The sequence below is a fragment of the Chaetodon trifascialis genome, chromosome 15, assembly GCF_039877785.1.
Source record: "Chaetodon trifascialis isolate fChaTrf1 chromosome 15, fChaTrf1.hap1, whole genome shotgun sequence".
NCBI classification, from domain to species: domain Eukaryota; kingdom Metazoa; phylum Chordata; class Actinopteri; order Chaetodontiformes; family Chaetodontidae; genus Chaetodon; species Chaetodon trifascialis.
In genome coordinates this window covers 11,086,717-11,099,106 of record NC_092070.1, presented here as the reverse complement: position 1 = coordinate 11,099,106, position 12,390 = coordinate 11,086,717, and the positions used below count along the sequence as shown (strand labels likewise).

General features: G+C 44.9%; 1 protein-coding gene across 2 annotated transcripts in view; it reads left to right on the top strand.

Annotated features, from left to right (window-relative positions):
* Window positions 1-3,630: 3,630 nt before the first annotated feature.
* Window positions 3,631-12,390, top strand: part of cacna1ha (calcium channel, voltage-dependent, T type, alpha 1H subunit a) — a 109,251-nt gene continuing 100,491 nt past the window's right edge. For both annotated transcript variants that reach the window (XM_070980460.1, XM_070980459.1), the window contains exons 1-2: window positions 3,631-4,173; window positions 5,446-5,933. In XM_070980460.1, the coding sequence (XP_070836561.1) occupies window positions 5,470-5,933 (464 nt within the window). In that variant the 5' untranslated portion in view covers window positions 3,631-4,173; window positions 5,446-5,469. The remainder of the gene's footprint in view (window positions 4,174-5,445; window positions 5,934-12,390) is intronic.

Here is a 12,390-nt window from a genome sequence, read left to right as displayed (position 1 = left end):
TCTTTGTTGTGTTTCTTCCCGCACGTCTCCAGAGTTCACTTGTCAATCAAACGGTGCGGGCAGGACGTAGATGTGACTTTCCCCGCAGCTTCTGTTGAAGAAGTTCTTTGTCGGTGCCGTGGTTTTCTTTGTGTGTCCGGCTGTTACCCTAATATCATCGCACACACAAAGATTGACTTTTCTAAACTACACAGCGTGCCGCACAGCTGCTCCTGTAGAATTGAATCTGTCATTGTCTGTGTCTGGTCGTGTGTCGCGTTTTTTGGGGTTTATGTAGATTTTCGAATTTCCTCCACTGTACGTAGCAGGATCAAGTGATGGCTGATGAGGCGGGGATGAGAAAAGCAGGAAGAGAAGGCTGGATGATGAAAGCGTGGGAGTCAGAGTGGAGGGGAGGATGGAGGATGATGGGATGGGGGGGATGGGGAAGTGGTTGGGAAAGCCAGGGAGTGGAAGACAGACAGTGCAGGCTGACGGAGGACTATTGATTATCAGAGAGAAGCGCACGCATTCCCATTGATTTAGACTGGTGGTAATACGTATTGTGTAAATGGATTAAAAGCAGTGAGTGAAGAGAGATGTTTTCTTCTGTAAACAACAACACACTCTGTTATTTGTCCCCTTGTGGAACGTGTGATCAAATGGACTGTGTTTTGGAAGTTAAGTTGCAAGCTCGGGAGTGACGTTGCTTGTGTAAAAAAAAAACTGATATTTTCCCTCCCCGAAGCACAATGTGCTGCTGAGAGTTAGTAAGAGATGCCCTGAGCAAATTCAGACCAGGCTTTCAGGCTCTGCACACACAGCTGAGAGTGGAGTGAAACTGGAGCCAACGTTAGCAAAAGCCTCATGGGAGACATTTTGGGGCCAAGCCTACCATAATGAGGATACGAGCTCCACTCTGCACATGACGGAAAGGCGGGGGGCGGGGGCGAGAAAGACAGGTGTCAGAGGGCTGTGAGCTTGATCTGTCAGCTCGCTATCACTCACAGCTGAGAATGTATGGACACACGCGCACATACAGACACACATGCACGCACGAGCGGAGCGTTTAACTCCTGTAATTACTTCAAGTCTTCCTGATGGGTATTACTCCAGATAATTCAATGTCCCATTCCACAGGCAGATAACGGGAAAGTGTGATTCAGCTCGGCTGGGGGCTCATGCTAGCCCCGCCTGTATTAGTCACTGCCACATGAAATGAAATTAAAGGGAAACATTGCTTCAGTAATGCTACATGACCATCAAGACACAAGCCATCCTTCCTGACAGATTAAAGTTAGTTCACCATTTTTTCATAAAAACTGGGATTGTCTCCGTCCGCCCTCCGGTTTCACTACTTCAAACGACTCCTTATTTGGCTCCACACGGCTCCACTGCCAAGGGTCCTGAAGGAGAACATCAGCCTTTTGGCAAATTATTATTTTGATCAGCTTAGCCTTGTGCGAAGGTTGGCAGCAGCCTCACATCCGTGTGCCCAGCATTTATTCAGCTTGTTCCAGCGTAGCTGATGCTTCAGAGTGATCTGTGAGCTGCACAAGATCGCTCCTGGGCAGCGCTGTTCAATAAAACACTGAGTTACTGGCAGTGTGGTTACAACACATCTTATTGTAACATGTTGCATTAATAAAAGAGCGCAGCTGCCAAAAGGTTGGTTGACTAAACTCGAAACCTTTTCTGATCTGGCGCAGAATCCATCATCCTAAAGATCTTTGTAGGAATGACTGCTGCTTTTGTAATGTGGCCTTTTAATGGATGGTTGAAGGAGGCAAGTTGTGTAAGTCATTCTGTGCTTTCTTCAGTCGGCAAAGCAGCTTACAAATCGCCTGGTGAGTGATCATTATTTTTTGTCTTAACATTACATTTTCACATTAAAATGAATGGGCTACACACCAGTGTGGTCTCATGGGAGAGAGCAGCTTTCCTTGACACTCATTTTCAGCTTTTTGCTTAGAATATGGAAGATTTAGGGGGGGTTACTGGCAGAAATCAAATATGATATTCATAGTTATATTTCCGTTTGTGTAAAATCACCTGAAAATAAGAATCTTTGTGTTTTTGTCACCTTGAAAATGAGGGAGCAGGTCCTCTTCTTGAGGTCTGCCATGTTGCACTGCCATGTTTAGCTCAGACCAGACAAACCAAACACTGGCCACCGTATGGGAGGATGATGCGAGGGGCGTGCAGCTGTCAAATGACTTTAGACACCTGAGTGTTATTCCTACAGCATTTGGTGAAACCAGGCTGTACATACACATTATGAGGACATGGACAACATGGACCGGCAGTGTGTAGATTATTCTGTAGGTTTCATTTCCTCCTGTATGTAAACACACACAGATTAAAGGATTATGCCACTTTGTTGAGAGATTGGCCTGCTGGTCTGTCCATTTTGAGATATGAGCACAGGCACCAAAACACTCCATGCGTTCAGCCCCCTCCCTCCCGAAGCATAACCATGTCACGTTAGCTGCAGGAATGGATGAGTTGAATATACATTGCCCCCAAAGAGATGTGATTTGTGCACTATTTCAGATTTTTTTCAGTGTTATCCTTAAAGAAGTTCACTCAGACTAACTGATGTGTCCATGTTTTACCACTTCTTTCAAATGAGTGACTCTGTAGGCTCATATTTCTTCTCTGCAGTGACTTCTAGCTGGAGTCTTTCACTGGTCCCTCTGCTCAGTTTCCAGTGGGAACAAAAGCAGCGCTGGTAGATCAAAACAGTTTTATTGCTTTTCCTGTGTGAACACGGAGTGCCAGAGAGAGCGATCCACCAGGAACACATGGAGGACTCTTCTGACTTTGTTTCCCTGCCCAAATCTCCCACACACTTGGTGTGTCTGAGTGACGTGCAGTATTTTCTGCAACCACGTCTGGCTGCTTGGACCGTCGTCCTATCAGCTGTCAAATCTAAATCAACGCTGAGGGATTTGATTCCAGATGGAAGCTTTTCTTTCATTCTCTCCAATCCTGATATCAATTACCGTCAAGTCTCTTGCAGGTTCTGGTTCATGGTGTCGGTGTCTGCAGGGTTTGACCCCACAGAATGGCACTAAACCCCAGTATAAACCTCTGTCCAAGACACTCTTTGTTTAAATATGGCGTATGTATTTCTGATCGATCACCCGGGCAGCATGGGAGTTTAAATTGATGGTCCAGTCAAATTGTCCACAAAGACCTTGATGCTGCACAGAAGCAGATGCCTGATTGAAGGCGCTGAGCCATAGCAAATATAGTGAGCAAAATAGGAATGGTAATGTTGATGAGGCCTAAACAGACAAAGTAAAGCTTTAATTTACATATTAACAACAACATGACGGAGAAAAAGATATGTTTTCTTTGCAAACACTGGATGTGTTAAGTTTCTATACACTTCATGTTACAGGCTGAATATTGGAGGAAAATAATAATAATAATAATAATAATAATAATAATAATAATAATAATAATAATATGATGATGATGATGATGATGATGATGATGATGATGATGATGATGATGATGATGATTATTATTATCGTGTTTCTTTCGCTTACTTCCACGGAAGGTATGGGTAATATATAATTCATGCCATTTCCATTATCTGCTGCTGACACGCAGTAGTGATGCATGAAACATCGCGGGGCGTGCGCGCCCAGCTTGGCTCTCCGTGGCTTTCTCGCGCGCATGTGTGTGTGTGCGTGTGTGTGTCTCCCACTGCGCGCTACGTCCCTATAGCTGGGCATCACGTCACGTGTCAGGGCTCCCGGGTCCTGGGCCAAGTTTTTCCGTGTCAGATCATCCACGGAGCTTCAAGCCCGGCGACAGACACGGTCCGACCCTCCTGCGCGCATCTCCGCTCCACGCTGCGTAACCAACACCTCAGCGAGGATGGACGGATGGATGCACGCATGGATGTGGATAGATGTTCCCGTTTAACCGAGCGCGCAAATGAAGACCACCTCAAGTGATTCTTTGATTACTTTCAGTGATATTAACGGCTCTCGGATTACCTGTGATCTGTGAAAGACAAAAGAAGTCAGGAGGGTTTTTTTTTTGCTGTTGAGGAGAGAGAAGAGAGGAAAGAAAGAAAAGGAGAGGAACGCTCCGGGTTGCTGAGAAAGGCTGGATGCGCTAGAAACACGGAAAGTCACGGATCATGCTTATGGGAACTTCCGATTCCGTCTCAATAAGGTATTTTAAAAGACTAAAGTTATTCTGTTTGCCTGTGTTGTTTTAATACTTGTCGAGTCCGGGCTTGAGTCCACTTTTTAATGACGATAAAAAAAAACAAAAAAAAAAACACAGGTGATGGGCGCTCCATCCCCCTCAGGCGGGTTTTATTTCCTTTGACACCGCTTGAAATGTAAGTAGTTTTTCTCCAGCTATTCAAATGAGGGCATGTTTAACATATTTGCCTCTTTGTCACACAATCCACTCAGAGGAGCGTAGAACTGCCTCAACCGTGAGATGCGCTTTTCCCATAAAACGGCAAGCGATGGACAACAAAGCCCATTACAAAAGCCCTTAACAGAGAAAAGTCTGTTAGCTGGATTATGATGACTACTGTTTTGCTCTCGATGTTATTCCACTTATCATAATAATCAGGATTAGTGTGGCATATATTGTGTGTGTGCGTGTGTTTTTTTTTTTCTTTTTTTCTTTTTTGCGCATTCCCTGCCCACCATTGCGTGGTGTGGGCTAAAAATCTCCAGTAGACCAGAGACAGAGCAGTCCATCTGTTCAATCACATAGCAACAGGAAGAGCGAGGACATAGAGTAAAAAAAAAAGAAAAAGAAAGAATACCCAGTATTCCCATGATATTACAGTATAACGCTGTGGTGCGCATGGAGTTTATTACCTTATTGTAATGGTCCCATTTTTGTGTTTTTAACTATATGGAGTCACAGAAACAGCAAACAATGCTCCCTATGTGGTGCTCAATAGTCACTTTAATAATTTAACTCTTGTATTCACGCAGCGTTTATGTGATGCTCCAACAGAGATGTCTTAGTTTTGTGTCATCATTTTTTAATTTATCATAGGGTAGTTCATTTTCCGGAGGGCAGAGAGACTCACAGAAAGAGGAAGTGTTTGAACTGACAAAGAGCCCAGTGAAATACATGCTCATGGAAAGCCTCAAGCGCTGCCAGGCTAGTAAGCAACTATAGAAAATCTGTGTCTAGATTGATTGGAAGCAAGTACTTTTGCAGCTGAGGGATCGGAGGAGGAAACTGTCTGAGTGTTTATTTGGCTCGTTGTGCGATTTGTCTCCAGTTGCTCTTTGCTGAGTTGATCCGTCTCCTTCACCCTCTTCCTTCTCTGCCACTGTTTCTCTGCACCTTTGCAAATGTTCTTTCCTCTTTCCCTCCGTCTCTGCCTCTCTCACCACACCGTTGTCCATCTTTGCACCCCTCCCGCTTTTCCACCTCCCACTAACCTCTCTCCCTCTGACCTCCCCTCAGAGTGGCTCTGCCTGATGCTCTATCATGACTGATGGCGAGGGGAGAGCGCGCTTTCAGTACGCAGAATGCCCGGAGGGGCAGGAGCAGGAGGAGGTACAGCAGGAGGTGAGGCTCGCTATTCCGACGACCTACAGGAAGGACGCCCCGGGTCACGATGTTGACCCTGGAGGAGGCTGTGATGAGGAGGAGGACGAGGAGGAGGAGGAGGAGGAGGTGGAGGTGGAGAGGAAGAGAAGGGGCAGTAGTCGTCGGGGCGAAGGAAGAGGATGGAGTCCTGAGGTTCAGGAGCATGAAGACCAGGAACCAGAGCTGGAAGTGGAAGTTGGACCAACGCTGGGAGTTCGCATCACGGCTCCTATTCGCGATCCAGACTGTGTCTCCGAGGAGGAGGAGCAGCAGCCGTACCCAGCCCTGGCCCCTGTGGCCTTCTTCTGCTTAAAGCAAACAACGAGGCCTCGCAACTGGTGTCTTCGCGTCGTCTGTAACCCATATCCTTTCACATGCTGGAAACCTAACTCTGCTCAAACGGCGCGTGCTCACTCCAGGCTCTGTGAGTATCGCCAAGCTTCCGCACACCGCTTGATTTAAAGGTATGTGATTCATAAGCTTTTCAGTCCAAAACACACGTCAAACGTGATGATGTCATCAGCGGTTGCAGCCTCCTAAATCCTTCATGCTAGCTATATAAATATAGCTACTTGCTTGTTCCTTTGAGACTAAACAAACCCCAGTAGCTGACTCCACACTGGTGAAACTCCACTGGTCATTTGTCTCGCCACTGGGGCTGAACTTCCTAAGAATGCCATTGTTTGGGAATCTGAGATGACTAATGAAGTGCGTGGCTGTATATGTAAGACAAAACTGGCCTTGCTGTCCTGAGCTCTTCTTCATTGAGACCATAGTAGATGTAGAGTTTCTCTCCTGCTCTGCCTTGACATGGTTTACATTTTGATCTTGTTTAATGCTCTGTGCTTGTCTGCGTGGTTGAAAGATGCCATTAGTCACCAAATCTGATCAGCTGGTCGTTCAAACCACATTGGTGTGGCTGCGTGAAAGAGGCAGTGTGGCCCCTATAGGGCCACTCACAGAGCTTTTAGGATGTCAAAGGTGCAATCACATGCACATTAAAGCAAAATTTGCTCTATTTGTGCAAATTTGACCACTTCTGTGTTTTTTAAGATGTATATTTTGGCCAAGGAGGAGTCCGTTTCCTTGTGTAATCTCTTGCACAGCACATGTTTGCATTGAGGCATCATCATCATCATCATCATCATCATCATCATCATCATTCACATAAGCCACAGAGCAAAGTGGGAATTCTTTGTCCACACTGATGTTTTCAGAGTCTGCGGGGAGCAGCAGTATAGGCAGTCCTGTTCTTATGTGATCACATCTGTCCACTGATTATGTATGCGTTTGAGCTTGTTTCTGGCTTTGCTTTCGTTCTTGTTTTGGTGTACTTCACCTGGCTTTTTCTTGGCTGGAGATGTGCTGGAGTGGACTGCAGTTGTTTTTGGATCATCTCAGACTCACCTGGCCCTGTGTGTTTGAAGATACACATCATTTACCTCTCGTGGGCGTACAGGTTAAACACTATCCTTGAGCTCACGCTATCCCTCTGCTAACGTTTTCTGGCAGCCATTTTGTGCTAAAAATCATTCATTTTAATTCAATGCAAGGATGCCAAGTAGTCCAAAGGAAATCAGTTTTTAGCCGCTCGTGTCTGTTTTAGTATCTATTATTACCCCTTAGCTGAACATCCTGCCTGGATAATTTTCATCTGTGGGATGTTTGAACACACTGGAGCGCAGGGAAAAAAGAACATAATGTGCATCCAAATCCAAGCACCATGAAAAGAACTTGAAGATGAACCACTGCAATGTTGTTTCATTCCTGATGCGGGGAGGTGGGTGGTGTAAAAAAAAAAAAAAAGAAAACAGGACCAGAGTCATATTTATTTGCTAAGTACATTCCTGTGTACCTGGAATCTGATCTGCAGGGTGCTCAGAGGATGAAAGTACGAGCAAAATGCAAACTTATTCTCTCCCCTCGTGTCCTCCATTTGTTTTCTAGTGTCGCTATAGCCGCTATAGAGGCTGTAGACTCTGACTGACTGCGTCCACAGTTGATTTTATAACAGCGCTGCATGATGTTTTGATTTCTTTGTGTGTGTGTGTGTGTGTGTGTGTGTGTGTGTGTGTGTGTGTGTGTGTGTGTGTGTAGACCAATGGTAGCGGCAGCCTGGAGGTGGAAGTGTACCTTTCTGGAGATCAATCTCGACGAGTTGTTTTAAAGTCTGAGAGGAACGAGACAGTGCAGACAGGTAGAAAAGCGGTTAGATAAGCAGAGTTGTTTCCTGAGTACGCCGCTGTAAAGCTGAATGCGTAGATCTGTTTACTTCTCCAAAGCTTGTCAGCTGAAGGAAGAGGAATTGATGATTCATAGCTCATTTAGGCAGACACAGTGACGCGGGTCAAACCCACATCGATGGGCTGTCTGAATGGGTCAGCGGCAGCCAGCCCTCCTTAATGACCCTCCCCATGACGAGGATTGAATATGGATCTGATGCTACCTGGCTTTGGTGAACTGCTGTTTCTAGCAGGGATGGAGATTGATTTAATGAGATGCACGTCTGCGCTATGAAGCGAGTGATGATATCCTGTGCCATCCCCAGTGCTATACTGCTGCTGCAATGACTCACCATACTGTACATGCTAACCTTTAAGTGCACAGTTAAAGACACATGCATTTAGTGGGAATAGCATCCAAAAAGTTACATGAAATAAGCTAATATCTGCTGCTGTATCAGTTTAGCTCTACCACAAATGCAGCTAAATAGCATCCTTCATTAGACCCCTTCTGCCTGTTTTATAATCTCATCTTTCAAGCTCCAAACCCCAAGTTTATGATGCCGGCTTTCTGTCCAGTGTTTTAAATCTCTATCTCAAGGTAACCCCGATGACGTAAACAGAAAAGCTCCCTCCAGAGCCACAGAAGACACTACCTCTGCTTTTGTATCTGTTTTCTCAGACTGACTAAAACTCCTCATGATGAGCAAACTGTGTAAAACAGTTGAGAAGTGGGCTGATGAGGAGACTGTTGGATTGGTGTCCTTAAGGAAAGGCCCGCAGGTCCAGAGACCTTCTTAAAACTGGTGGACCTGGATGCATTCGCCTACTCCATCAAGTGTCCCCGAGCAGTAAAAAGCATCTCTTCCAGCTCCAAGGTTTCTGCTTTCAGATGGGAATTTCCCTTTGGGGATTAATATCACAGTGATATATCCGTACTGCTCAGTGTAGGCGCTGTAGAACCCAGCCGTGGAAATGAAAGGCATGTTGTGCTCTCTCACAGAACGGAGGTACTCGCTGAAATTAAAATCTTACACAATTCAGGGAGGCTGCCCCTGCAGTATGAGCAGTTACATTCAGGTTAGTTAGAAAATAATTTAAAGGGGATTGAATTGGCAGACCCGTGCAGGCCGTTTGGAAATCATACAAATGCACATCTTGTTGGCTGTTTTTAAATGAATACACCATGAAGTGGCAGGGAGTCTGGCCAAGTTCTTCTTATGCTGCTTCCACGCAAGAACTGAGGCTGTATTTAGGTAATTCAAAGGTTGGACTCTTGAATTACGTTTTTGAACTTGGTTTCACATGTTTTTATTTATTGGAGGTATTGTTCCAGAGCAGAGAATGTGCCGATTACAACATTATATGTACTCTATATGCATGGAAATCCTTCATATAAGGGTTTTATTGTGAATAAGAACAAATTTGAGCAAGCAGATGCAGACTGGGGTAAAGTCTCAAAATCAACCTTACCCAGTTGAACATGCAGGCTTAAACACATAGGACATATGGGTTGGCAGCCTGCTGTTGGGCAGATGTTAATGTTGCATTACATTATGTTTTTTGTTCACAGCGTAGCAGGGATAACACTGCAGTGGCTGCTGAGGTATGTACGGTGAAGCAGATGCTCCTATGGCCGGCACATGTGCTTTTCCTGCCTGTCCCGATCTGATTCCAGTCGAGCGCTGATGGTTTAAGATGTGTTAATGTTGGGCGGCAGCGCGGACTGTTTGTACCCAGAAAGCATGTCCAATGAATAAGGCACACCCTATCACATGCTTGGCATTGCATTGTAGCTACTTGTTTAAGAAAGGCACCAGGTTAAGTCACAAGAGCCGATCTCTCTGGACAGCTCTCTGTGTTTTATTCCTCCATGTCTGAGAGCGTGTGGGTGTGTGTGTGCGCAGGTCCCACTGTGTAAGCATTGCAGAGTTGGTGGTCTACAGCGGGCTATGTAAATATTATTTGCAGCCTAAATGCTCTGCCACTCAACCACACAAAGGCATGCACGCATTGGATAACATGTGAGTCTGAAGTGGAGAGACAAAGAGATAAAGGAAGTTAAATAGTTGCCTGTCTATTTTTCTTGCTGGAATCTTTTTTACAGCCCTACCTTTTGTCCCTTTGCATGCTGGAGATTGGACGAACCAGAGATCAAACACAATGAATGGATGAATGAATAGCTTTATAGTCTCTTGGGGAATTTGCTCAGCACAAAACGCACAGAGGAGTATCAAAACCCGTACATGACAGCAGGCGATAAACCATAAAAACAATGGTTCCACGTGCTGCAAAAGGTCTAATCTGTTAATCACATGTGAGTGTTTGTCTTTCATCATGTTTCATCGCGCTCATCATCCCTGATCAGCTGACCTGCTCTCTTGTCTGTATGTAAACGTCCGAGCAACGAGCTGCTGAAGGCATTCATTTTATTTACCACTTCGCTGCCGACGTGTCCCCCATACAATACAATGAACAGAAGAAACTGGTATGGATTTTCTTTCATGGCTTTCATTTTAAAAGCGACACAAAGACCAGTGCCCACCTTAATATTTCAACAAGGAAGCTTTTGTGGGTCTTTGTAGTTGTGGGTCCATAATGAGATACTTTGCTATTGATGCGTTCAAGCTCCGAGTTTGTCAGCTGCTGAATAACAACCTCCTTTAGTGCGGAGGCGTCTTTGCTCCTTGTTCATCTCATACATCGTAGCTTAGTGCTTTTTTGCATTTGGCTGCTAGCAAACCAGAAGAAACAAGTGACAGAAACATAGCGTAGACAAAAATAAAAAAAGAGCTGACTTGTTGTTTGCTGAGGGTTATTATCCAGCTCAAGCAAGTTATTAATCTTCTGAAGTGGAGGGCTGAAGCGATTAGTTGATTAGCTGAATAACTGATTGATGGAAAATTCATCAGGAATAATTTTGAAAACTGATTCGTTGTTTGATTTATATTTAGAGTAAAATGTTAAATGACTGGTTCCAGCCGCTCAGAAGTCAAATTTTGAGCTTTAGTTTGTCTGATATGTATTTTGAGCTGTTGCTTGGACTAAACAAGCAATCTGAAGACATCACCTAAAGCTCAAGTAACTTTCTCTGGACATTTTTCATTTTTTTGAATCATTTTATAGATAAATTTGATTGGAAATGGCAAATCGATGTGTTGATCCATCAACAGACAAAGTACCCTGCAGATTAATTTAATATTGCCACTAAAGTCTGCTGAAATGAGTGGAAAACCAATGACAGCTTGTTTGGCAGCAATGTAAAGCGGCGGATAGTCCACAGTCTAGAATCTGTAAAACCAGCGTTGTGTAATCCTTAAAGAAAGTCTGAAGCAGCACTCTATCCAGTGGATAATGTGATGCAGTCCATCATACCTGAATCGACTTTTCAGTGCTAATACCTCCTGTGACGCCGCCACAAGACTGAATGTTTAGGAGTTACATGGTGCACTACAATAACGAGCTGATTCATGCTGATTAAATCAGATTGGGGGCCAGACGAGGTTAATCCATTACAGATGAGTGGATTCATCATGCGATCTGTCTCCATTAGTCTTCCTATACTCTGAACGTGTTGAGAGGGCCTCTTGTACCTCTTTCATAAATGAATACAGATGCTGAGAGACCACACACACACTCACACACACGCACGCACACACACACACGCGCACACACACACATAATGTTCACACACCCACAATCACACAGAACGGCAGTCAATGTTGGCTTATTTGAAGGATCAGAGGCCTTTTCTGGATTTCATTTAAGCCTTATTTATTCTTTGGCTATTTGAGGTGTTGGAAGGTGGAGCGTTTACCAAGTTGTATTAAATTGGAGATTTATTTAATATAAATATAAATGAGGAATGGGAAATGTGTTGACTTCGGGATGATAAGGGGCCTTGTTTGATGTGTGGGGCGGGGGTCTAACAACCTGCAGTGCAGCAATGATAAAATGACCCATAATAAGCTCTGTCCTCAGGGCAACAAGTTTGAATTGTCCACTTCCTCTTACTCCCACAGTGATGCCATTTCAAAGGTCCCTCTCTCTTACTGTGTGTTTGTGTCTTAGAATGACTTCATCGCTGCAGTGTGAGGGATAAAGAGAGCTGGCCTTGATGTCAGCAGGTTGTCCTCCCCCTGCTGCTACTCAGACAGGCATCCTGAGGTGTGTGTGTGTGTGTGTGTGTGTGTGTGTGTGTGTGTGTGTGTGTGTGTGTGTGTGTGTGTGTGTGTGTGTGTGTGTGTGTGTGTGTGTGTGTGTATAAGCACACAGACAGGCTTCTGCGCAGCTCTCTCCGCCAGTCTCAGTGCTCATCTCGCTGTATTTATATTGAGCTGTGTTATGCATGTGTGTGTGTGTGTGTTTGATGACTCATTTTATTTGGCCTGTGCTCATCATAGCAGCAGATTGGGGGTCATGAGGTGTGTATCGCTCTGGAGACAGAGGGATCCTGTCTCTCTGACGTATGAAGTCCTGGCACACCTTGCAGTATGTGTGTGTGTGGTTGTGTTCATGCATGTGTGCAGCGTATGTGTAGTGAGTCTTTTTCTGCGTTGTGTTCTGTGATGGAGGAGCAGACTTCCAAGGATGTAAT